General features: G+C 43.4%; 1 protein-coding gene and 1 long non-coding RNA gene across 2 annotated transcripts in view; one reads left to right on the plus strand and one right to left on the minus strand.

Annotated features, from left to right (window-relative positions):
• Nucleotides 1-27,221, minus strand: part of PAPPA2 (pappalysin 2) — a 333,922-nt gene that overhangs the window by 169,163 nt on the left and 137,538 nt on the right. Inside the window, exons 5-9 of the mRNA XM_025285589.2 lie at nucleotides 17,318-17,611; nucleotides 15,517-15,709; nucleotides 10,540-10,661; nucleotides 6,396-6,885; nucleotides 2,384-2,512 (exon numbers count right to left, since the gene is read on the minus strand). Coding sequence (XP_025141374.2) covers nucleotides 2,384-2,512; nucleotides 6,396-6,885; nucleotides 10,540-10,661; nucleotides 15,517-15,709; nucleotides 17,318-17,611 — 1,228 coding nt within the window. The remainder of the gene's footprint in view (nucleotides 1-2,383; nucleotides 2,513-6,395; nucleotides 6,886-10,539; nucleotides 10,662-15,516; nucleotides 15,710-17,317; nucleotides 17,612-27,221) is intronic.
• LOC123333658 lies at nucleotides 9,557-15,509 on the plus strand. Its single transcript, XR_006551100.1, has 3 exons — nucleotides 9,557-9,770; nucleotides 14,274-14,523; nucleotides 15,245-15,509. It is a non-coding gene; the product is annotated as an uncharacterized LOC123333658 (long non-coding RNA).

Raw genomic sequence — 27,221 nt, forward strand, 5'->3', positions numbered from 1 at the left:
TGGGTGACCCCTGTAAGTTACTGATTACTCAATAGAGCAGGTTTCAGTTCAGTTCAGTCGCTCAGTAGTGTCTGACTCTTTGCAACCCCATGAATTGCAGCACGCCAGGCCTCCCTGTCCATCACCAACTCCCGGAGTTCACCCAGACTCACATCCATTGAGTCAGTGATGCCATCCAGCCATCTCATCCTCTGTCGTCCCCTTCTCCTCCTGCCCCCAATCCCTCCCAGCATCAGAGTCTTTTCCAATGAGTCAACTCTTTGCATGAGGTGGCCAAAGTATTGGAGTTTCAGCTTTAGCATCATTCCTTCCAAAGAACACCCAGTACCGATCTCCTTTAGAATGGACTGGTTGGATCTCCTTGCAGGTTTACTTAACCACAAAACCAAGCTGGCTTGCTTAGCAACAAAATCATGCAACAGAAGCACGAGACACTGCCCCCAAATGATCAAATAAGTGTTGTCATGAGACCCACATCCTGCCCAGTAAGCTCAGTAAGCTAATTATCCCTAGAACATGCTCTCTGCACACATAAAAAACAATAATTTGCAGACCAAGCTTGATCAAGTAGGGACAAGAAAACTCCCCGGCTCAACCAGGAGGAAGAGCTGATGATGGAAGCATGGCATCTACTCAAGAAAGACAAAGAAGTTCTTCTCCCCCTCCCCACTTTTCCTTTGATTATAAAACTGTAGCCCAGTAAGTTCTCTGGTTGAGAACCTTCACCACTACTGCCTCCTGCCAATCCTTGCCAGCTTATGTCTTACAAGCATCCTAATCTAATAAATCACTTCTTATCTATCACTTTGCCTATTGCTGAATTCTTTTCTTTGCTGAGACATAAAGGACTGTGGTACTGGAGCTCTTCTGAGCCCCTGAAATGTCACCTAATGGTTTCACAGGGAGATATTTAATTGAGATGGAGGGGGAGAAAGGGTAAGCTGAGACTGAGGCAGAAGGTGGCCTCAGCAAACTAGCAAGTTTTGGGTATTAAAGTGATCTCAGTCTCTTGGATGTATTTCTGAAGTCTGGGAACATTTGGTGTTTATACTACTATGAAAAGGAGTAGACTTACACTAAAGCTTAAGAATCTTAGAAGATTGAGAAGACAAACAATATTTAGTAATTACTAAACAATGGGATAAAACCCCAAGAAAGGCTATAGATTGCTTTCCATTAGGCCTTCAAGATACAAGATATTTTTACTTGATCTGGAAAGCTAAAAACAAGCCATCTTATTAGGATACAGACTCTGAGATAAATTACAGTACCTGGACTTCCAGTCTTTTACTCCCAGCAGCTTTATATAAACAACATATTAGGTGAGCTAAGCATTTAGAATAGATTAATATAGGGTGGTCACTGGGACATGGGAGATTCAGTGAAAAATTTTGGCAAATGCCTGGCAAATCAGAATGAATTAAGTTGATATCATTAAAGGGCATAGAGAAAGACCATAAAGAAAGCTGAGCACTGAAGAATTGATGCTTTTGAACTGTGGTGTTGGAGAAGTCTCTTGGACTACAAGGAGATCAAACTAGTCAATCCTAAAGGAAATCAGTCCTGAATAGTCTATGGAAGGACTGATGCTAAAGATGAAGCTCCAATACTTTGACCACCTGATGCAAAGAACTGACTCATTGGAAAAAGACCCTGATGCTGGGAAAGATTGAAGGCAGGAGAAGAAGGGGATGACAGAGGGTGAGATGGTTGGATGGCATCATTGACTTTATGGAAATGAGTCTAAGCAAGCTCAGGCAGTTGGTGATGGACAGCGAAGCCTGGTGTGCTACAGTCCATGGTGTTGCAAAGAGTCAGACACGACTGAGAGATTGAAATAACTAACTAACTAAAGGGCAACAGGAAAAGGAAGGTAGTATGTTAAGAAATCAAAAGAGCGATTCCATTTTTACCTTGGTGCTTTTATAGAATAGTTGTAAATTGCATTGCAATGAGGTCTTCCAGGGATCAAATGAGCAACTGAAGCTCATAAAGCTATAGTGACTTTCCTTGGGTCATAAGACAGGCAACTGATCCAAAAGATACCCTCACATCCTCTTTTAGCATCATTTGGCAATAACCTTCTCCACCATGAATTCCTTCCCTGAATCACTGCCCAGCACTTGTTCTCTGAAACCTGAAGATCCCCACAGAATCAGCCCCAATATCTTGGTACTAAATGAAAGTGGGTCCATCCTTAACTATGTAGAGATGTGAATGACCCCTCAAGATCACTACCAGGTCCCAGATTTTGTTCAATACCAGAATCACACAGTGCCTTGCCCCTTTCACTTCCCAAACCAGTCTCAAGGTGAACCCTCGTGGTCCGAGCAAGGCGGGACATCCTCTGACACCCAGTCCAAGGCACCCAGTATGTCCTCACCTTGCAACCTTCCCATCTCCACAGTAAGGAGCTCCATGGATGTGGCTCAGAAGAGGTGAAGCTTCTCCCAGTTCTGCTCCAGCTGCAGCTTGAACTTGGTACCGATACGTCTGCCCAGGCATGACCTCCCTGTGGAAACCAATGGGCCGTAACCATACATCCAGGAAGTGGAGCATGCCCTGGGTCTTTTTCAGATGGTGTGAAGGAATTTAAAATAAATATTACAGGGAATATAAATGTTAAACATGTACCATGTTGTTTGAAACAAAGAGCAGGGCATATAGTCTGACAGAGCATTTGAAACTGTATTCATCTCTGTATTCCCAGTACCTTTTATATAGTCAATGTACAACAAGTGGTTGCTTAGTGAACGCTGAACCAACTAACAGTCCTACACAGTCCAGGAGGATGGTATTTCGAGCATATCTTTACCATGTTACATAAACATACACACACAAACCCACCAACTTTGAAAACCTAGTCTTCTATATCACTGCATGTGTGCATACATGCTAAGTTGCTTCAGTCATGTCCACCTCTTTGCGACCCTATGGACCATAGCTGGCCAGGCTCCTCTTTCCATGGAATTCTCCAGGCAAGAATGCTGGAGTGGGTTGCTGTGCCCTCCTCCAGGGGATCTTTCTGATCCAGGGATCGAACCTGCGTCTCATGTCTCCTACGTTGTCAGGCAGGTTCTTTACCACTAGCCCCACCTGGGAAACTCCTCTGTATCATTGAAATGATTGTAAAGCTGAAGATAAAAGCTTCAGAGTTTGGACTCAGCAAGGCCCTTCTTGGGTCCATGAATCATAGTTTTCTTGTCTCTCAAGAGAATTCTTGTCTTGAGGGGACTGAATGCTTGTGAGGAAAAGCAACTTTCTCCTAGAAGGAGATGAGAAAATCTTCCATCCTTATTTTAGGGATGCAAGAAATTCCACAACTGGAAATACATTAAATGACTCCCCAGCTCCAAAATACATATAAACCAGGAATGGAGTTTTATCAATTGACACCAGAGATGGAAGGAGTTTATTGGACTATCTGGAGCCCAAGAGCACTGATCAAGTGGAGAATGTGAGAGACTGAACGTTTGCAAGGGGGAAGGGGCTAAGGGCCAGTGGTGTGGGGGTTGGAGGGGAGCTGCTGGTTCCAAAGATGAATTCTGCCTTCAACTTAATTTTTATCTAACGCTTGCCCTAATTGGAAAAGTACCACTTGAGTCAAGCTAGAATGGGAGTGACTTAGGAGAATAGGATCTCAAAGGGCTATTGGTTCTCCCACAAGAGGTACCCACAGATGTCCTGCCAAAGCCCTCTTGCTTTAGCACACTCTTCAACTCAACCACAAAGCTTCTACTCTTTTGCTTGATGCTGCAAGCAGCAAACAGGAAATGTCACAGGGTTTCAAAAACACCTTTAAACATCTCTGTACTGGTTTTTAGTTATTTTAATAGGAAAGACACCTAAATATTAAAGACTTTTAAATTTCCAAATTAGTTTTCTGTAGGGAAGCACTCTTTTCATAAGAGTGCCAGGTATTTCAAAAGCAAAACAAGTTTTATATCCTAATCAATTCTGATGGCTTCCCTTTCACAGGGAGGTTTCTGTCTGACTTCTCATCCAGCCATGCATAAAAGTCTTAACACTGATCTCTAGCTGAGAAAGGATTGGAAAGAAGCATCAGGACATGTTTACGCTTCTTGGGGAGAAAACTCAGCAGCAGGTAGCCCCAATCTTCAATGAGCTGAGTTTGTAAAAGTAATGTGTTGCTAAGGAACCAAAATGAGATTCAGTCAGAAAATTGGATTTTATTCTCGAGTATGCCACTTACTAGCTCTGTTCAACAAAATTAAAGTTAAGCCTTAGTTCTCTCATCTATAAAATAGAATATTATTATCCTTAAATGGTTTTTGTGTGTAAGTGTATGTGTGAGAATGTGTGTATATCAAGTTAGATAATAAATATCATTAAATAGCTCATGCTTTGAAAATCATGAAGTTAAAAAATATCATTAGATAGCTTATATTTTGAAAATCATGATGAGGCAACACAAAACTTGACTTAGTAAATGTAACAAAAATAACAATAACAAATTATTTAAAAAGATAACAAATAACATTTTAATTGGCTTACTAAAGAAAGTCCCCCTAAATAACATTTTTTTCTTTTCAGACCTGTCCCATGATCTATCCTCCCATTTGCACGAGCTTTTTGACCATTTCACTATCCTCTAGTTCTAATTCGGAGAGCAAGTATGGGAAGAAAATTGCAGTAAAATTCAAGGTGAATGCTTTTCTTGACTCATTTATAACTATGGCAGACTGAAAAGTGGCCACAAATTCTTCCCATCCCAGATGTATGCCCTTCTGTGATGTGACTTTACTGTTTCTCTCATTAAGAGATAGAATCAATTTTGTCACCACCAGAATCTGAAATTCTTTGTGATCTGTTTTGACTAGTGAAATGGTATCATGAGTGATATAAGCAGAGGCCTGAAAAGTATGAGAATTTGGGGACTTGCCCTTCCTGCTTCTGGAAAGCCTTCTACCACCATGAGGACTTCCTGGGTGGTATGAGTGGTAAAGAACCTGCCCACCAATGCAGGAGACATAAGAGATGCAGGCTGTATCCCTGGATGGGGAAAATCCCCTGGAGGAGGAAATGGCAACCCACTCCAGTCATCTTGCCTAGAGAATCCCATGGACAGAGGAGCCTGGCGGTCTACAGTCCATAGGACTGCAAAGAGTCAGATATGACTGAAGTGACTGAGCACGGTGAAGCACCATGAGGACAAGCCCAGGCAAAGCCTCCCGGTGAAGGAGACATGTGGAAAGAGAACTTCATCCTCCCAGCCAGGCCAGCATCTTAGCTGAGCTTCATCTGTGCATGAGGTCATCTGGGGCCATGTAGTCTCGGTCAAGCTGGTCCAGATGAGTGCACCCAGCCAACACACAGAACCATGAGAAATGTGTTTGTTGTTTTAAACCACTATGTTTTGTGATGATTTCTCATGTGGCAAAAACTAACCAATATAGCACCTCTGATAAAACTTTTGTTTTACCCAGAGTTCTGCCCTCATGGCAGCCTCTGAAAAAATTATGAGGTGAGGAAAATTTGCCTTTGGAGATACCGGCCTCCTACTTTTGAACTCTTTAAGCCAATGATCTTATCTTAGTCTGTGTCCCCTCCACTGAGCACACAGTGCCAGGAGCACTGAAGAACTCATTAAATGTAGGAAGAACAGAAGAAAGAGAAAGAGAAGGGTTGTAAGAGAAGGAAAGAGAGAAGGAGGCAGGGAGGAAATAAAGGAGGAGTGAAAAATGAAAGTCATGAAAGTATAGTGTTTCAGGAACCCTTGGCTTCTCTGCTTAGCTGTGGAAGAGGTGACTATAACCTTTGAATGATATAGGAGCTGTGGCAGATTATTTAAAAGTTGCTGCAAAGATCAAAAATCAGATGGTGTCACCAGATAGGAGTATCTGACTCTGATCAACTTATTTCTGGCAATTACTTTCAGCCCAACTGGAACATACATGCATGTTGCATCTGACTCTTTGCAACCCTGCAAAGAGTTGCAAGGCTCCTCTGTCCAAGGGATTCTCTAGGCAAGAATACTGAAGTGGGTTGCCATGTCCTTCTCCAGAGGATCTTCCTGACCCAGGGATTGAACCCAGGTCTCCTGCACTACAGGTGGATTCTTCACCATCTGAGCCACCAGGGGACACCAACATATCATTCACGGACCTCTTTTGTCCATAATCATAATGATGGCATCATCAATCAGGACATCCACTTTCCCTTTTCTGGGAAATATTTTTGTTCATCTCAGAGATGCCACTTTAGAATAAAAGCCCCTCCGAGGGTTTGAATGTTTCTCCAAATAAGGGCATGTTGGAATGTAAAACAAACAAACAAACAAAAACAAAAAAACACAACAAAGAAAAAGGAAGCAAAACGCACTTCCAAAGCCTCAGGAGGCCCCATGGTTTAGAAAGCCCTGCTGCCCAACTCACATGTCTGTAAACTTCCGGTGAGGATGCGTCACCAACACAGGCAAGCCGCTGGCAAACGGGGGCTCACGGAGGACCTGGTACTTCACAGGCCTGCAGCCAGAACACAGGGGACTGTGGGGCTGAGAAGTCAGGAGAGCTGCGTCAATCTCCATCCGCTCATCAAAGGTGTAGACTTTCACCCCCACGACCTTCCCATCAACATGCAGTTTGATAGTGAGCGGTGTGTCACAGAAAGTGTCCAAGGGGCCCAGGTGCACAGACTTCTGGTGTTCCAGCAAGATCTCCGTGTCAAACAGCACCGGGGAAGAGCCCATGGAGAGGTAGGTGACCCATAGAGTGAGAGTGTCAGCTTGGACCGGGTGTTGAAAGAGCAGCTCCAGGCTGCAGCCTTCTGCAGGGCAGGGGACGGTCATGTTCATGTGGTACAGGTGGAGCTCGGGACTCCAGGCCTGCAAGCTCGGCTCACAAGGCCGATCCACGTCCGGAGGCCCTGAGGGAGATGAGCCAAAAGACAGATGCATCAGGAACCACCAATAAAAATCTGAAAATGAGTCACCCCTATCAATAGTCAGGAAAGAAAATGAAGAAGAGAATTTTGAGCATATTCTTATAGGAACTGGTCAGCTTAGTAGGTTGGGGGATTTTCCTAGCAATAATACTGGAGTGGGTTGCCATTTCCTCCTCCAGGGTATCTTCCTGATCCAGGGATCAAACCTGCATCTCCAGCAGCTCCTTTATTGGGCAGGTGGATTCTTTACCCCTTGAGCCACCTAGGAAGCCCTTACTGAAGATAAAGCTCTAACGATTCTAAAGCACTCTGCTCCAAATCACCTCTATCTGGTGCCCTTTAACAAGAGAAACCCAGCATGGCACTGAGAATGGAGTGACCCCGATCCTAAGTGGAAACATGAGGCTGTTGGAGATAAGGTAAGCCTTAAAGAATCCTTGAGCAGGACTTCCCTGGTGGTCTAGGACTTAAGAGTCTGCCTGCCAATGGAGGGACACAGGTTCAGTCCCTGGTTGGGGAAGATTCCATATGCTTGGCACAACTAAACCCATGCACCACAACTACTCAGCCCATGCTCTAGACCCAAGCTCTGCAACAACAGAAGCCACCGCAATGAGAAGCCTGAGCACCACAATGAAGAGTAGCCCCTGCTCGCTGCAACTACAGAAATCCCACAGGCAACAGTGAAGACTCAGCACAGCCAAAAATAAACAAATAAATAAATTTAAAACATTTTTAAAATTAAAAAAAGAATTCTTGAGCCAAGAAGAACTATTTGTACTTAGTTTATTAATAATTTATGATAAAGCAATGCTTCTGAAGCCCTATTTTATTAATAAGGCCAATGTTTTTTTCAGGCTGTTGCTACACTGTTTAACTAGGCTCTTCACAAAACTTTGATTCCCTAAGATCATACCTTAGAAAGCCTTCCAAAGGACTGTAAGTCAAACTTTAAAACCATACACTGAAATTTCCCCTTTAGTTCAGATATGTGTAAGGCAGGAGATCAGGAAACTACCCACAGGAAATAGAAACACTTTTCTTGAGAAGAAGAAAAAGGAGATTCAGTGGCCAGGTAGCCAAAAATGTAATGGTGAAAAATCAAAGATTGCTAACATATTAAGGTCATCTCTGTGGAAATAATCTATATACAAGGTGGTTTCCTTTTATATCCCACAAAGGGAATTAAAAGAAAACCGCTAAATTAAAAAAACGTAGTTCGGCTCTGCTTGGTGCTGTGCATTAGCTGTGTGACTGTGGCCAGTCTCTCTAAGCCTTCGTGTCCTCATTTATAAAATAAGGCCTATTTAACGCTGCCTTACTTAGTAGTTCCTGGTGGCTCAGCTGGTAAAGAATCTGCCTACAGTGCATGAGACATGGGTTTGATCCCTGGGTTGGGAAGATCCCCTGGAGAAGGGAAAGGCTACCTACACCAGTATTCTGGCCCGGAGAATTCCGTGGACTGTATAGTCCATGGAGTTGAAAAGAGTCAGACAGGACTGAGTGACTTTCACTTTCACTTACTTAGTATAGAAGATCTGTACGATGTTTCATAGGAATATTTGCAAACTATATGTGCAATAATAGAATGACTTATCCCTTCAGGATTTGGAAAACAATGTTCCATATCCCAGAGGAAATAAGTTCAAATGTGTGTGTGTGTGTGTGTGTTACATCTTTCAGTCCCTATTGTTTTTTCCCTATATTTGAATCCATTCATTCATTAACTCAATAAAAATTGACTGTCTACCTCTTTTATATCTAGCACTAATCTAGGTATCAGAGATTGAGTAATGAACAAGATAAAGATACTGACCACATATATCTTACCATAGGGTGATAGGTGCAACAGTAAATAAAGAGGTGTAATTTCAAGTGGTAATGTCATCTCTGAAGAAAAATAAAGGAGGAAAAAGGACTAGAGAATGATGGGGTCAGACTGGGGGCTATTTCAGATCATGTAGCCAGGGAAGTTCTCTCCAAGAAGATGATATTTAAGCAGGGACTAGATCTGGTTCAATTTTCTAATCTTCATAGCACTCAGAATGTAGTTGGTGATCAATAAATGTCCAATAAGTATCATTAAATACATTTGGATCATATCTGTAATTATATGTGTTTGTGTGTGTTCTGCTTGGGAGTCAATTCCTTTCATTTTATATATTTAAAATATGACTTGATTCTTCACCTGTTCAAAACAAAGGTACACCAGTATTTCCCAGCAGTATTTTCCAATAGTCATCCCCAAATACTAGCAGACTGCAGGCCCTTGGAAGCCAACTCCTCAACAGCAGCACCGTCTGTCAGAAAGTTTTTATTATGATCTCATGTGAAAAGATGGAGTGGAGGCCCTAAAAGCTAATTTGGTTTGCTTGGAGACACAAGACAAGAGTTAGAACCCAGAACTTCTAATTCCTTTCACCTCTACCAGATAACTTTAAATTTTTCCAAGAATTAAAAAGGAAAAAGTGCAGGGCCAGACAGTCAAATAGGCATTAAAACACTAACACAGGACAAACTGTTTGCCACAAGAGTGGCCTTTTATGAAATGCCCATCTCTAAATGAGTCCTGTGCCGTGCCAATGTAAATTTTATAGTCACTTTCCATTCTTCCCTGAAAACTCATTTGAAAAAAGTCCTGTATGATCAGTCAGGTCAATTGTCTCCCTCCAGATTTCTCCTTCAGGCTCCTGGTGTTTGAGTAACTGGGAGCCCAAGGGGACATGGTAGATTCTTAGACTAACGTTCTCCTTTTTTTCTTATCAGAGTCAAGACTGCAAACTAACTCAAATAGGACCATGCCCAACACATCTGATGGAGTTGTTTTTACAATCGTAATAAAAGAAAAAAGAGAAGATGATGACTAGGTAAGCACTGATGGTTTGATGGACCAAACAGGACAGTGATGATGGAAAAAGTCAAGCCATTCATCAGAAGATGCTGAAACTCATGTCAACAGCATATCTGGGACTTGAATTAGGATAGCATTCATACTCTAATTTGCTATAAGGCACTGATACACGTATGTGAGCGAATATGTAACTGAGAAGTTGGGGGGTGGGACAGGAAAGGGGACAACAGCTAAAAACATTTTCCCCTCCCAGAGCCTAGCTTAGATCACATCCAAAGCACAACCAGCACCACAGGTTAATAGACTCATAAAATAGCATAGATGAGAACGATGAGTTTGGAACACCTAGTCCACCCCACCCCCACCCCGGCTGGCTCAGTAAGTGTGCATGAGTGTTTCCTGATAGAGGCGGGGACGATATCAGTTTACATCATCCTGTGGCAAGGCTGTTCCATGGGCTGGCGGGCACAAATAGCATGACGTGCCTGAGCCAGCTCATCCTGAAGTCGTCCCCAGAGTTCTCCTCCCTCTGTCCCCCGTCTGTCCTCTGACTCAGCACTGCCACCACCACCGTAAGCACAGGTGGGCCATCCGCACAAAGATCCCAGCCAGAGTCACTTGCAGACCCCTGGAGGTTTCCAGCAAACCATACACACAGAGACACACACAGACACACACACAGACACACACACTGCCTTATTCTCACTGCCACCACTTCACCCTTTACCTCCACCCCCATTCTCAGTGGCCACCGAGGTGTAAATGAAAAAGCCATGGTCCTTTACCCACGGCCTCCTCTGGAGTCCAGTAACCTGAGGAGTCACACACGCGCTGGGAGGAAGCTGTGTGCACGTACTGACGGAACGTGCCATCTTCAGTGCAGGCGCCACACACGCTGCCCGGGACCCTGCGAAAACAACGCGGGGGGTGGAGACGGGAAGAATAGGTCAGATGAACTGGAACAACAAAATTCAGATGACTTTTGGGGGCAGGGAAGTGACAGTGGGTATGGAGGCCCTGGGAGGTAACTGGGAACACAGCTCTTTCGCAACTCACTCCTTTCTTGTATAGACCTCACCTTTGCAAAATTCAGAGTGACATGAAAATCTCAAGGTTATGAAGCAGAAGAATTTAACTAAGTCATAAAGGAGGCCTGTGGAGATGAAAGAGGACTTCTGTCCCAGCAATGGTCAACACAAAATAATTACAATCTGAATCTTTCAGCATAAAACAGCTTCTATGCTGATTCTCAGTAAGTCAGCCAGAGGCTCCTTGCATTCCCCTGAGTAAAACAAACAGCAGTTTTCACAGTAAACTTACTAGCTATATGTGGTCTTATGTTTTAACACTCTACTTTTTAATCACACATATAAGGGTCATATGAAATGTAATGCCTCTTGGTTCTCCAACACCTATGGGGATACACCTAAATTCCTGACCATGACCCAAGATCCTTCAGAGAAGAGCTCTAGCCTTACCTCCTTCAGTTTCTTCATGAATTTTATGTTCCCATCACAATAACAAATCACCACTTCACAAAAACATCCTGCCCATCACACAGTTCCATGAAACATGATGTACTCTCTCCTGCTAAGTCGACTTTCCAAGCTTCTTTATTTAGCAAGCTCCTATTCATCCCTCAAAACCTATGCAAGTGTATCCCCTGCAATGGTACTTAGCCTGACTCCTCTGGATAACCAGCACTCTCCCCTCTGGGCACCCACTGCATCTTCTAGCTCCCATCTTGGGACACTGATATTTGGTATTGACAATACCCATTCCCATTCCTTCTCCTGGAGGGATTCCAGGCTGAGCTCTATTCTTTCTGTGCCTAGCAGTTAGGACAGAGACTGGTCTAAGTGGTCCCTCAGTGAGAGCTTGTTCTGTGGGCATCCTTGAGACTATTAATGACTTTGAAGAGCTCTTCAAGCACCATATCTTGAAGAGTAATGTCAACAGCTAAATAGCAAGGGTCAATCACTTGATGAAGCCTGTTTCTGATACTTAGAATTTTTTTTAATTTATTGAAGTCTCAGTTCGGTTCAGTCACTTAGTCGTGTCCGACTCTTTGCGACCCCATGAGTTGCAGCACGCCAGGCTAGCTGTTATATAATATTATATAAATTCTAGATATATAATACAGTGATTCAATTTTAAAGGGTATACTCCGTTTACAGCGATTATGAGATATTGGCCATATTCCCCATGACATACAGCATATCCTTGTAGCTTATTTTACACGTAATAGTTTGCGGAAACCCCATTGTGAATGATCCATCTGCAAACGGAGGTACCGAATCAAGGTCTCTCAAGAAGCAGCAAGAGAAAAGTAAAATCCAATAATATGGTAGAAAAACAGTATTGTCAAATAAGGGTAATAATTGTGCTACTGAAAGGTTGCTGCTGTGAGCTGTGTGTTACGCTGGGATTTGTGACCTCCAGAAGAGAGGATTTTGATTTGGGGTCAGAGACCAGGCTTGACTACTTGGACCCTTTTCTGTAGCAAAGTTCTATTAAAGTATAACAGAGATCAGAAAAGCTTCTGACATAAACATCAGAAGGGGACAGAAAGAGTGCCTGCTTGCTAGTTTTTAACAAGGTGCTTTATGCTTATTGAAAGTGAAAGTCACTCAGTCGTGTCCAACTCTTTGTGACCCCATGGACTACACAGTTCATGGAATTCTCCAGGCCAGAATATTGGAGTGGGTAGCCTTTCCCTCCTCCAGGGGATCTTCCCAACCCAGGGATCAAATCCAGGTCTCCTACATTGCAGGCAGATTCTTTACTAGCTGAGCCATTGTCTGTTAGCTTCTAATCAGATAAAGATCAGATCAGTCACTCAGTCGTGTCCGACTCTTTGCGACCCCATGAATCGCAGCACGCCAGGCCTCCCTGTCCATCACCAACTCCTGGAGTTTACTCAGACTCACATCCATCGAGTCAGTGATGCCATCCAGCCATCTATCTCATCCTCTGTCGTCCCCTTCTCCTCCTGCCCCCAATCCCTCCCAGCATCAGAGTCTTTTCCAATGAGTCAACCCTTCGCATGAGGTGGCCAAAGTACTGGAGTTTCAGCTTTAGCATCATTCTTTCCAAAGAAATCCCAGGGCTGATCTCCTTCAGAATGGACTGGTTGGATCTCCTTGCAGTCCAAGGGACTCTCAAGAGTCTTCTCAATCAGATAAAAGAAACACCTTAAGCCTGAGGGAGTTTCGCCAGGCTGCTCTTCCACAATATGCATTTTTGAGATAGGAAAGCAGGAGGTGTGTCATCCCCTGGCCATAAAACAATTGACATGAATACTGGTTTGTTGAGCCATTATCGACCCAAGGTTTGAGAAAAGTGAAAAAGTTAGTCTTAGGTGGAACCATTTGGAAGACAGGCAGTTCCAAAGCAGATAACATAGTTTAATTAACATAGCTTAAGAAAAACATTTCCATAAGAAAAACACATTGATTAGCTCAAGGCAGAACCAGGTGTCTTCAACACAGAATTAAAAGAAGCCTCTTTCAATTTTGTGTGGAGGAGGAAATACACTCGCTGTATATTTCCTCCTGCCGCTTGGGGACCTCTGGCCTTCCTACCTGTTACCCTCTCACTACCAGCTGCTGTGTATTAAGCACACTATTGTGTGCTTAATACCTGGCATTGTCCCACGAGATGCTTTTCATAAATTATTTCTCATCCCTGTTTACGAGTGAGGATACTTAGGCTCAGAGAGATGAACTGCCTACAGTCAGAAATTTCTTAATTCCTCTGAGCAAATTCCCAAACACCATCAAGTGTCCAGGACTTTGGCAACGAAAAGGTGTCATTAACTGCAACCCATGACTGCAGTCAGCACTCACGGCCGCTGCGGACACAATTCCAAACCACAGTTCCCTGATGCACTTGGCTCTTCCGGGGCCGCCGCTGAGTGCGTGGTTGGGCTCTCTCTGACATAAGGATTCCAAATACCTACTGGGGAGGAGTAAACACAACTCCAAGCATGACACAAATCCCTGGGAACGTGACGTGAGTCTCCCCGACACACGTGTCGTGAGGCCGCGGCGCTGTGGCCCACCTCGCTGAGAAAAGGAAGCCAACTGCAGCCTTTGCTGCCAACAGCCTCGCAGCCAGCCAGCAGTGATGTCTGCTTTATCGTAACGTTTGTACCAGAGAGAGAATTGAAAGATTAAATTGTTTACACGTGTTACATAAACTGATGTAAAAACGTGGGTTTGCACATACCCACAGAGGGCCTACTGTTCAGCCAGAGCCACCCAAGGTCACACTCGCAAGAAGAGGTTTCTTCCACACATCACAGAGACATAGGTCAACTCACAAAAGGGGTCTGTGAGAGCTTGGGGGCTGATGAAAATCTAAACTGCTTTATAGGCTTGTGAGTCTAAGTACCATCATGCAGTAAGTGCATATTGGGCTAGCAAAGTACCAAGATCCCAGGAGGCTGGGAAAGCTACTTTGCAAAATGATTCACCTGCTTCTTCCCATCCCTGTCTCTGCCTGTCCTCTCTCCTAGGTTTTCGGAAAAGCTGGAATACACACTCGTCTCCTCAGCAGGGATCTGACACCCGGAAAGGTGTCACACAGACGAGGGGCTATCCACCTGCTCAATGAGAAAGCCCCAAATTCAAAGAAACAATCTATCCCACATCCTCCATTTCTGAAATTCCCAGGGATGTACCCAGTTCACCTCTACCCTGCCTTGGATTGCTCACAGATACAGCAGGGATTGGGCTCACCGCGAGGACTAAAGAAAATAATTTCAGGTAAAATATCTCACATAGTGAATGCCTCTCACACAGAAGGCCCCAGTAAACCACGACCACTGGTTATTTAGAAGACAGTGGCAGGTTTTGGGAAAACGGACAGCAGGTCGTGGATGGGGTTCCGACCCTTCCCCATTAAACCACATCCCCCATCTTCCCACCAATTGTCAGAGGTCACCCTTTTCCTTCCGTCTCTCTTTGCCACAGAAATGTTCCTGGTAATCATTACAGCAATATGCAGAGGATGAATAAAAACCAACTTTAGCTAGAATGATTCTCTTCACTAAATATGAATTAGGTGTTTATTGTGGCAGGCCAAGAGACCAAGATAACAGAAAGCAGTTCTGCCCCCTCGGAACTGCCAGTTGAGCAGTGGAACAGACAGGAAAATGAACAGATAATGACAATCACATGAGATATAATAGCCATAACTGAGGCAGGCACAGGGTATAACAAGATAGAAAAGAGGCATTAGAAACACCCACCCAAACCAGTTAAGCCCCTGATACATGGCTTGAATAGCCAGTTACCCACCCAGCCCCAGAACTGCCTGGAGGAAGACGGTGCACTTCCCTTCATCCAGACACTGCTGTGCAAGTAGTAAGCCCCTTACTACTGTTCTCCATCCTTACTCCAAGCAGAACAGCTGACCTGGACAGGAAGCAAGTGCCGTCCCAGTTTTGCCAGATCATCGTTACCACATTTGTCAACCTCTTCACAGCTCCTGGGACCATGCCAGATGTGACATAAGGAAACATCGGAGATGCCCCTAGCCAAGGAGCAGGCACACACGATGCAGTGTTGGCTTACGTGAGAGCCCCAGGAACCCTGCTCAGGAGATAAGGACGGAGCAGGGAGGCCGACGCAGCCCTGAGCAATGGCGCCCACTTATTGTTACAAACTGGGGTTCCCCCAACTTCACATTCTTTCCCTCATTCATAAGAAACGCCACGGAGAAAGATACCAGCTCACCCACAGCCAGCGCCCTCTCACCTGTCATACATAACTCCACTAATCGGAGGCAGCCAGTGGATAGTGAGGGACTTGGGAGTCTGCCCGATGACCATGGGGGGGATGGGGATGGGGCTGGGCTTCTGGCTCTGGCTCCACTGCTGATACACAAGGTCCAGATAGCAGTGCATTCGGGCCACCTGGTTGGGGGTGAAGCCGTCAGTGCAGTTATCGTCTGCGGAGACAAAAAAGGGAACAAGAGAGATGGAGGCTTTACCCTGAGACGTCCACCAAAGTGGGGCTCGATTTTGCCAGAAAGTATCTAGGCTGGAGACGGGAAAGAGAAGGCAGAGAAGAGCAGTGGCTTATCTCTAAAGCAAATTGGGCTTGACGTTTACCTCGGGCTGGGCCCGTGAGAGACTCAAGCCCTGCGGTACAGGTTGCTCTGAGCTGACCCTGTTTATTCAGGAAACCACAAGATGGCAGTGTTTCAGCGTATGACCCTTTATCCACGACCGTAGTTAGACACCTGCTTTATGCCTGGGGACTTTGGCCAAGGTTCGTGAGCATTCAGTGGAGATGCTCCAGGGAAGAGGGCCAAAACGTCAAGGAGGCATCACACCCGGGAGTGGTGATCCCCAGCTTCCTTTTGGAGCTGCAAAATTCCCCATTAGGGACACTTTTCATAAAGTTAGAAAGAGTTATCTTAGTTTCCAGGTCTTTTTCCATGAAAGCGCACACAACACTCTCCTTACTTCTTAGGTGTTTTCTCTCTCCACTTCAAAGGTGGTGTCTAAAGAGCTCTGCCCTCCGCACCCCATTGCCTGGTCCCTCTGCCCTGGAAAGGGACACCGCTGGAGGGCTGGTCCTCATGAATCTTACGTACCTGAATCATGTGCCTAGATTAGACTTAGATAGGAATATATTGATGGGTCATAGACAGGACTAGTTCAGCACTCTTTCTTCCCTTCAAAGGCACAGCCAGCTTCTTATCATTTACCTTTTGGGGGGGAGGGGGTGGTTCTGGAACTTATCACCAAGTCCCTGAACCTTATAGAAAAATTACTTCTTTCCTTCACCACCAGGATAAGTCATCAAATCACATCACTCCTCAATTTTAGGGATAAATGTAAGTCCATTATCAGGAGATGATGACTAGTATTGCTTTTTGACAGAAACAGGAAAGATGTGGAAGGATAAAGAAGAAGCATAATCCAAGACAACAAAACCAGACACTAAAGTTGTCCCCAGGACCAGGAAAGTACCATTTTTAAGTGAGACAGCACCATTTTTTATAGGAAGACTAAGAATCAGCCCTTGGCTAGTGTTGGAAGAGGAGAATCTGATACTTTTAAAAATAACATAAAAGAAAAAGGAACTCTGAGCCTAACATTAACCAGAACCATCTTTCTGATCAACTTCAAAACTAGTAAAAACAGCCACCTTGACCCAAAAACCTCTTTCTCCATCATTTTTGGACTCTCCTTCAGAGTAAATCCCTAAGAATGTGGCAAAGAAGCAGGATAACCAAGTTCTAGAGGTCAAGGGGCTCTCAAGAGAGCGTTTGACTTTGTCTCTCTCTTTAACTATCTGTGTCAGAGGTGTGTTATTCTTTTAGTTTTTAGTGGAGGAGAATGTAGTCAATGAGACTAATCCAAACTTCAATATTTCTGTAAGTTCTTCAAGAACATGAAAAATAAATGCCATGACAAATACGCTTCAATTTTCTGGCATGAATGACTCTTGATGATACTCTCTAATTCTCGTACCTCCACCCTCCCAGCCCGCAAAGGCCTCCACGTAACCTTAACAGAAAAGAAACCCATCAGGACAGAGGTGATACCTGTATAACTCATGTAGTTGCTGAATGGAGCCCCTGGGAAGTGGGTGAAGCCACAGGTGTCATTGGCAGGCGCTGGGTTCTGGCACAGCTTACTCTTGGGAGTGGGGGCAGTGTCGGCGCAGAGGTCTCCTGTCTCCATGGATGGCACAGTCTCCCTGCAGGGGTCATCACAGGATTCTCTCTCACTGACCCCTTTGAAGACATGGTAGAGTCCCAGGACATGCCCCACCTCATGGATCATGATGTTGGTGTGGCCAGGCACGCCATAATAGGCTGGGTTGAGGACAACACCACCTGCAATGGAAGGTTTGCAAAATATCTCTAAGCATATAATGAATAATCAGCCTCTGCCTTCTGGAAACAGTGTTCATTTCCAGCCTCTAAGGGGAACAGTTTATAACTTCTAGTGGCATTCAGCCCCTGCTCTTCCCTTTGGCCACAAACACCTTCTGAACTAATCAATAAACATGTCTCTAACCTTTGTCTTGGGTGAGTGTTGTACTGGACACCAGGGATAACAATATGACAAGGCGACATGAGAGAAGGCCAAGATTCTGAGCCCTGGTTGCACATTAAAATCACCTCACGGCGTTGAAAAATACAGATGTCCAAATGCCAGCCCCAGTGAAATGAATCCAAATAGCTGAGGATAGGGTACATGACTCAATATTTTTTAAAACTTCCCAGGTTGAGAGCCATTGGTCTTAAATGAAAGCACATGCAATTCTCTGAGGACTTGAACAGCTATCTGATGTTCTAGAAGATCAATTCTGTTGTCTGTAAAGTAGAGATAATAACACTCCTCTTTCTTTTTTTTTTTTTTTCAAGCATTTGGCATATTGAAAGAGTTCAGTAAGTGACAGTTGTATGTGTTGCTTCTGATTTTATGACCCATGCTCTCAAGGAACTAACAACCACTGAGACAAAAGAGACGTCCAACTGAACTATCATGAAATTCCAAATGTCACAGGCACTACAGGGAATATGCTCCACCCTCATTTCTCCCAGTCTCCCCAAGAACACCAAGAGAGATATTTCAGAGAAGAGTTCATTACATCCATTATGGACTTGGATGAAACACCCAGTGGCATCACTGTTGTTACAAAAGAAAAGGCTTAGGATCTCTGAGTGTCCTAAATTCTGTCTAGTCCCTGCTTTTCTCCTCTTCCTATGGAAGACTTTCCTTTTTCACCCCTAAACATTATCAGGATCAGACCAATTCTCATCTCCAGGACCTGAAACAGCTTGTCAACAGGTCTGGACCAACCGACCCTAGGCTTCAGAGTCACCTTAGCTGTGTTTGCTGGCTGGCCCCACCCCACCTTGTGTCCTAGATCCAATCCTAGTTTCCAGGACTTGCTTTATTCCTCATACCTAAGCCCTTTGTATATCAGTAGTCTGTTGAGTAGAGCAGGAGCCCCCAAAAGAATCTCTCTGCCTTTCTTTTGCCAGATGATATTCCATATGATCCACCCTGAACTCTATGCAATACCCGAGAAACAACTACTTTACATGGTTTTACGGGCAGAACACAATCACCAGGGTATCCAGCATCATATCCATTGGTTTCTGTAATGGGCAGCTCAGTGTGCCTTTTTAGTGACTACTTAATTTGCAGGACAGTTTTTATTTTTTTTTTAATTTAAATTTATTTATTTTAATTGGAGGCTAATTACTTTACAATATTGTATTGGTTTTGCCATACATCAACATGAATCCGCCACGGGTGTACATGGGCTCCCCATCCTGATCCCCCCTCCCACCTCCCTCCCTGTACTATCCCTCTGGGTCATCCCAGTGCACCAGCCCCAAGCATCCTGTATCCTGCATCGAACCTGGACTGGTGATTCGTTTCTTATATGATATTGTACATGTTTCAATGCCATTCTCCCAAATCATCCCACCCTCTCCCTCTCCCACAGAGTCCAAAAGACTGTTCTATACATCTGTGTCTCTTTTGCTGTGCAGGACAGTTTTTAAATCCAAGTTCTAGTTTCTTCCAGTCTAGTCAGTCATGCTGACATCAACCAAGGCATGTTTAGAATTGTCCTCAGATATACTGTCTACTTTCACATCCAAAATAAAACTAGTCCCTGGTTTATCATTTCTATTACTTCCAGTAAAAAAAAAATCAACATTAGTCTTATAAAAATGTATTTTGTATAATTTTATTAATTTGTACATCATTATTATGTCAATATAAAGTTAAAAAGAAGTTTGAAAACAGATCTATTTTAAAAACATCCAGGGTGCCTAGTATTTGAATAAACCTGGGGAATTGAAATATGTTCACTTCTCAAGATGCCTTCCCTTTCATATTTACATATCCAGTTTTAGTAATAATCATCACTGAAGTTCATACTCCATTATGCTCTCAGTTCTCCAACAGCAATATCAACCTTCACATCAATGAAGATTGTAAGATAACACATTTCTGTTCTCTGAAAAATACCTACATCAATTTGCCAGATATCAAACTTTGAAAGACTGTAACTTGCCAAAAGTTTTGAGTGTCTATGCTGAGTAGCCTTTCCCAAATTGTATTTATAAACTCTGGTCCTGGGTGATAACTTTGCAAAAAAAAGTAGTGTCAGTGGTTAAATGTGCTTGAGAAAAATGTGCCATACCAACCTTCTGAAGATTCACATTGTACCTGAGAACTGTTACATTAAGAGTTCTAAAAAGTCCTACAACAATGTTCTTTAATCCTTTGTCCCCATACTTGTTTGGACATAGAACTCGTTTGGGACAGAATACTTTTTGTCATCTGGAGTACTGAATTACTTTGAGCACAATTCATGAAATACTAATCCAAGGACCAAAAAGCTTCCCAATCAGTAGTTATTTTCTATCCATATTCTTGCCCCTGAGCAAATATCAAATAGCTCTCATCCTATGGTCAGTCTAGCCCAAGTCCTCTTGGGATCTCCTCCAGCAGTAGAGAAAGGAACTAGAGCTGAAAGAAAGAAGTAAGATTCCAGGAAGAAGGGCTGGCAAAAGCAGCATGTGTCAGTGACACAGGGCTGGCAGGCAGTGAGGCCCCAGGGCACTCAGAGTGGATATGAGTGTGGTCATGATAACAGTGGGCTTCTTAGCAACCTCTCAACCTCTAGAAGTCTGGCCTCAAGTCTAGATAAGATTTCTCCAAATCCAAAAATATTCAGTCTCCTTTCAGTCAACTTGGTTATTTACAAGAGGAAGAAGAAGTGTAAAAATGCAAATCCTCAACCCTGCCAGAAAGTCTCCTCCATGCTCAAGACAACTGGCCAGAGTTCTCCTCCACTATACCTTCAAGATATATTATCAAAGAAGGAGAATATAGATTTAACCAGACAGCACTTAAATTTTAATGCAAAGCAAAAGCCTTTGAACGTATTTTCTCAGAGTTACGTTTTTGATTCCAAAGACTTCCAGCCCCAAATTATCTGTATGGAATGCCTTGTAATGAGTTTAGTTACTAGTCACTCAGTCATTTCTGATTCTTTGCAACCCCATGGACTGCAGCCTGCCAGGCTCCTCTGTCCATGGAATTCTTCAGGCAAGAAAACTGGAGTGGGTAGCCATTCTCTTCTATCTTCCCAACCCAGGGATAGAATCCGGGTCTCCTGCATTGCACACAGATTCTTTACTGTCTGAGCCAACAGGGAAGCCCTTAGTTACTATATGTGGCTTAAATAGCATACTACATATTCTCATTGAGGAGTGAGTGCTGTGCACACCAATACTTGTTAAGGAAAAAGTACACGACCCTGGACCTCTTATGGTAATTCTTCCCACTAGATTTCAAGGTTATGCATCAGAACTTAAGGACCTTGAAATGTGTTTCTGACTAGCTATGTAATGCTGGCCCTGCTGTTTAACTTTTTCCTAGACCTCCTCATCTCTAAAGTGAGGAGCCTCCATGGGCTTATGGTTGAGAGTCCTTCCTGTTCTCTTCCTGGGCCTCTGAGAGCTCACATGCAGGACTGAGTGAGACAATCATAGACACCATGTGGATAATTCATGTTATGGACTGTCACCACCTCAGCTTGGTAAGCTGTGTTCCCAACTCTAAGCAGCCTGAGGGGAAGGGGAAAGGCTGGGAATGAGCAGCCACAGACAATGCATCTTGCTCTGCTGCAGACATTCAAGTGGTCCAACCACTGCCTGTTCATCCTCACACCCTTTCCGCCCCTGAATGCTCTCCTTCCTCCTTCGTGCTCTGGGGCCCCACGCTGGTCTCAGCCCCTCTTTATCCCAGCCAAGACAAACTGGTTAAGTTATTAGAGGGGTGCATTTTAGTTACTCAGACACACACACACTGATACACCCATATGGGGATGAAAGGCATTAATTTATGTCATGGTTTAGTTTATAAAAGTTCTTCCACATTTTCATAATAATTACACACACACACACACACACACACACACGACACATACAGGCTCACGCCAAAGCCTGAGGGAGGTATAAAAATTCAGAATCTAAAGAGAAATATCATCCAAAATCTGAAAAAACAAAGGTGACAATTTTTTTTCATTAAGAAGGAAACGGAAGAGGGTATTAAAAAAAGGGAACCCTCTTACACTGGGAATGGTAAGAATGAAATTGGTGAGGCCACTATAGAGAACAGTATGGAGGTTCCTTAAAAAACTAAAAATAGAGTGACCATGTGATCCAGCAATCCCACCCCTGGACATATACCCAGAAGAAACAAAAACTCAGTCAAAAAGATATATGCATCTCAATGTTCATAATAGCACTATTTATAATAGCCAAGACATGGAGGCAACCTAAATGTCCATTGACAGTGGAGTCGATAAAGAAAATGTGGTGTATATATATATATATATATAGTTACTCAGCCATAAAAAGAGCAAAATAATGCCATTTATAGCAACATGGATGGACCTAGAGATTGTCATGCTGAGTGAAGTAAGTCAGACAAAGAAAACCAAATATCATATGATACTACTTATATGTGGAATATGACTTTTAAAAAGATACAAATGAGCTTATTTACAAAACAGAAATAGATTCACAAACATAGAAAACAAACTTATGGTTACCAAAGGGGAAAGGTAGGGGAGGGATAAAATAGGAGTTGGTGATTGACAGATACATACTGCTATATATAAACCAGATGAACAACAGGGACCTACTGCATAGCACAGGGAACTGTATTCAGTATCTTGTAATAACCTATAACAAAAAAGAATCTGAAAAAGTGTATACACACACATACACGTATGGACTTCCGGTTGCTCAGCCGTAAAGAATCCACCTGCAATGCAGGAGCTTCAGGAGACGCAGGTTCGATCCCTGGGTTGGGAAGATTCCCTGGAGAAGGACACAGCAAACCACTCCAGTATTCTTGCCTGGAGAATCCCATGGACAGAGGAGATTGGCAGGCTACAGTCCATAGGGTCGCAAAAAGTCAGATGTGACTGAAGTGACTTGGCAAACACATGCACGCATGCACACACACACACACACCTGAAACTAACACAACACTGTAAATTACTATGCTTCAATTTTTTAAAAAGAAGGAACAAGACATGAAATATAATAAGTAAAAACTAAGTCCAGCTGCCAGAATGGCAACTCCTTCCCTCCTTCTCTGCCATTTGGGTCTGACCAGGGAGGATCCAGAACTGTAAATTCTCACCCTCTCAAGGAAATGGGCAATGCTTTTCCAGGAGAAACTTAGTAGAAACAAGGAAAAGATGGTGCAAAATGCTACTTTCCAGGACTATTTTGCACTAATATTCAAACAAATCAGCACCATTTCCTGAAGCAGATACCTACGCCCCACAGTTTCCTCCATTTTCATTTATTTACCAGCACCATGTGTGGGTCCGACTCTGAGTGGTTATAAGTGGGGCCTCACACCACTGCACTTTGGAGGGACCAGGGCTCCTTCTCTGGCTGTGGACTTTCACTGGGAATGTATTGGTCTTTATTTAGGGGGACATTGCTTAAAACTGCTAGGCTCTTTGCAGATCTGTTCAGTGGTCACAACAAGAGTTCCTACCTTAAAGGGTTGTTATGAAGATTGAAGTAGCAATGTAGATTAATAAACATTTTGCTTATTTTCCAGAACAAAGTAACTGGAAAGGTGTATTAGACTATTTGTCAATATTATTACAATTACATAATGCATCCTGGCCACATGCCCTCATTTGCCCCCACCCCTCGCTGGCTCTCACCTAACCATCTTCATTCAACTAGAAAATGAAAGCTCAGGTCTGGCCACAAACAGGGCAAACCTCCCAGAGGGATAGCAGACATCACCAAGCAAGGCAGGCAAACACCCTCACATGAGGAGCTCTGATTTGCTTCTAAGATGCTCATACTTTGCTTCCAAGTTGTTCTAATCTTGAGACCATGGGCACCCAGAAGACAGAAATGAATTGAACAGAGTTGCAAATAGACAAGTGCCCAATCTCTTCAGAGACAATATACTGGCATTCAAAACTACTTTGGCCTAAAATTAGTGATCGTAAGAGGAAAGGAAATTTTAAGGAATTGGGAAAGTAAGCTGAATGCTTCATAGACCTTACTGGTAGGTCAGATTTGTACAAGACACCTTTTTTTCTGTAGTGTCAATCCTTTTCCTTATCACGTCTCTAATTTCAAAAAATTTAATTATCATTTCCTATATCGAAACCACTGTTCGTGTTTGTCTTTCCTCATCTGGGAGGAAAAAAATAAAACACAGCTGATAGATAAATCTGGTGGTAGATTGGGAGGGATGGGATTTCCTCTACAATAGAATTCCTTCTTTTGTGTTCTCTGATGTCACCTGCCACATTGAAACAGGAAGTAGAAAGACACACCAATATTTGTTTTAACCATACCTTGGCCCCTCAGTCTTCACTTTAAGACACTATTGGACTTTCTCTACTCTCATTCACCTTCTAATACCTGTCCCACAAAGGGCTTCTAGGAACTGATGACCAGAACAGGAGTACCTATGCAGGGGAGACTTTCAGCAACATTTTGTAAATTTAACATTTCACCCAAGTGGTTCCTTGCCTCCCTCCCTCTTATCCTATTGCCAGACTCTCTTGCATTCATTTATTACCTTACTAGGAGGTATATGAAAGAGTGAAAAGCAAGGAAAGCAGCAGTCCTTTTCTGGCTGTGAGATTTCCAAAGCCTATGCCACTAAGACACTGAGAGGACTCTATGGTTCAGTTAGCATGGTGGATAAATGCAGGAAAGTAATCCTTGCCTCACATTACCAACACCACCACCATCCTCTTAGCCTTGGAAAGATTCTCTTAAGCTGGAGGAAGAAAGAAGAGATAAAAAGGACATAATGGGAATGTATAGATGATGGGGGGTCCAGATAAAATGGACTGTAGTCCATCTTTTGAGACTCCAATAAAGGGATAAAGATTCAAAATATGTGCATATGATCTGACAACAGGAGGGGTCTTGCCTCATTCTAGTGATGGGTTCCTGATTAAAGCACCTGGTTCTAAAAAAAACTAGCTGCCCAATGACGCTAAGAGGGAAGGGTAACAGAGGGCCTTCCAGGGAATCCCTGAAGGTGGAGGACTCTGTGATGGGAACAAGGGTCATTTCAGATGATCATCATCACCTGATGACTAACGATAAAATGAACCTTCCCTATTTGACCTTGGCATTTATAAGCCAGATCTGCAGTTAGATACAGTTCCAAGCAAAGGAAATTACGTTGAGAGTAAATTTCTACTACCCAGCAACAGAGAGGCTCAAAATAGAAATAAAATTCAATTATAGAAGAATAAACAAAGATTACATTTCTTGCATATCTGAATGTGGTACTGGAACTTGAACTCAATACGTACCAGTACCACTGACTTATACACAGAACACAGTATGAATGAGGCTCCCTGGATTTAGCAACTGGTGGCCATGTGTGGCACAGCTGTTGCTTAATGGACTGGCGGGGAGCACAAATGCCTTCTTAGAAGACCTTTCAGCTTTGATTATAAGAGACAAACTAAAACAATAAGACAGGGTTGTTGTGTGGTCTGGAGGATGGTGCAGAGGAAGAAAAGCGAGAGAAGTTGCTGATTAAAAGATGAAATCTCAGTAGCAGACAGCCAAGCTCCCAAAGTGATGCTGTATTCCCAAGTTCCAACTTTTCCCCACTTCAGCACAAGACCGCCAGAGTGGTGTGTGGGAAGGAAATGATTCCCAAAGTCTCTTCTGTCTAAAATAAAAAAAACCTCTGGTGGCTTGAGGAAAAGGACATGAGTTGAAATGACTTTAAAACTGTTCTGTAAAACTTTTAGGGCTGAATGTTATATGCCCATAAAACAAGGACGTTGAGAGCTGGTCCGCAGGTGCCTTGTGATTACTTCCAGTTACTGGTTGAAACACACTCCTCCAAACACACCTTCTGCAAGTAAGGAACAAAGCCATCAGGATGCGTGTGGGTCCGAGGAAGGAGCACTTGTGGGCAGGATAAGGGAGGAAAGTGGCAGAGGTGGACAGACAGACAAAGGGAGAGAAATAAATGGAAAATATTTTAAAAAGCCACTAGCACTTAGAAAATGAAGCAAATTTTTAACAGGACCAATCCAGGCATCATTCATCTCCAAGCCCTGTATTGGCTTCTTGGTTTTACAGCCTGTGGTCTCATGAGAAAGAAGTCCCTGTTTTGGACAAGACTGAACAAAGAGGAGAGTGTGTAGAGGGTAAAGATTTTGCAAAGCTTGATGTTGTTTCTTGTCTCCTTTTACACTCTTTCAGCCATTTCTACCCCTCAACTCTCAAGCACTCCAGGCTTTCTAACCACTCTCATACCATGGGAGAAAAGTAATTTGATTAATGAAAACTGAAGATGTTATTACTGAGGCTTTGGAGACCTACAATGTAATCATTTCTTTGCTATTGGATGAGGGTGTTGCTTCACACACACACACACACCCTCATGCCAAAATCTTAGGCACTACAGAGTATGAATGGGAAAGATATTTTCTATAATTGATTTATCAATTCAGCCTTTATTGTGCATCTATACAGTGTCAGGTCCTGAAATAGGGCTTCCCTGGTGACTCAACAGTAAAGAATCTGCCTACCAATGTGGGAAATACAGGTTCAGTTCTTGAGTAGGGAAGATTCCCTGGAGGAGGAAATAGCAACTCACTCCAGTGTTCTTGCCTGGGAAATCCCATAGACAAAGGAGCCTTGTGGGCTATATTGCATGGGACTGCAAAAGAATGGGGCATGACTTAGTGACCAACAACACTGTTCTGGAAACAAAGGATTCAGTGATTACTAGGATGTTCTAGTAGAGGAGATCTTTCAAGGTATCGCATATAAAGGTGATTGTTTATTAATACTCCACCTACTCATGAATGCATAAAACTATCTTTGCATGCATGCATGCTAAGTCACTTCAGTCATGTCCAACTCTGTGGGACCCTATGGACTGCAGCCTGCCAGGCTCATCTTTCCATGGGATTTTCCAGGCAAGAATACTGGGGTGGGTTGCCATGCCCTCCTCAAGCCTGTCTATTATTCAGTTGCTTGGTCATGTCAGACTTTTTGTAACCTCATGGACTGCAGCACACCAGGCTTCCCTGTTCTTCACCAACTCCCAGAGCTTATTCAAATTCATGTCCATTAAGTCGGTGATGCCATTCAACCATCTTGTACTCCATCCCTTTCTCCTCCTGCCTTCAGTCTTTTCCAGTATCAGATTCTTTTTCAATGAGTTGGCTCTTTGTATCAGGTGGCCAAACTATTGGAGCTTCAGCTTCAGCCCTTCCAATGAATATTCAGGATTTATTTCTTTTAGGATTGGCTGGTTTGATCTCCTTGCAGTCCAAGAGACTCTCAAGAATCTTCTCCAACACCACAGTTCAAAAGCATCAATTCTTCAGCACTCAGCTTTCTTTATAGTCCAACTCTCACATCCATACAT

This window comes from Bubalus bubalis, chromosome 5 (genome assembly GCF_019923935.1).
Source record: "Bubalus bubalis isolate 160015118507 breed Murrah chromosome 5, NDDB_SH_1, whole genome shotgun sequence".
Classification (NCBI taxonomy): domain Eukaryota; kingdom Metazoa; phylum Chordata; class Mammalia; order Artiodactyla; family Bovidae; genus Bubalus; species Bubalus bubalis.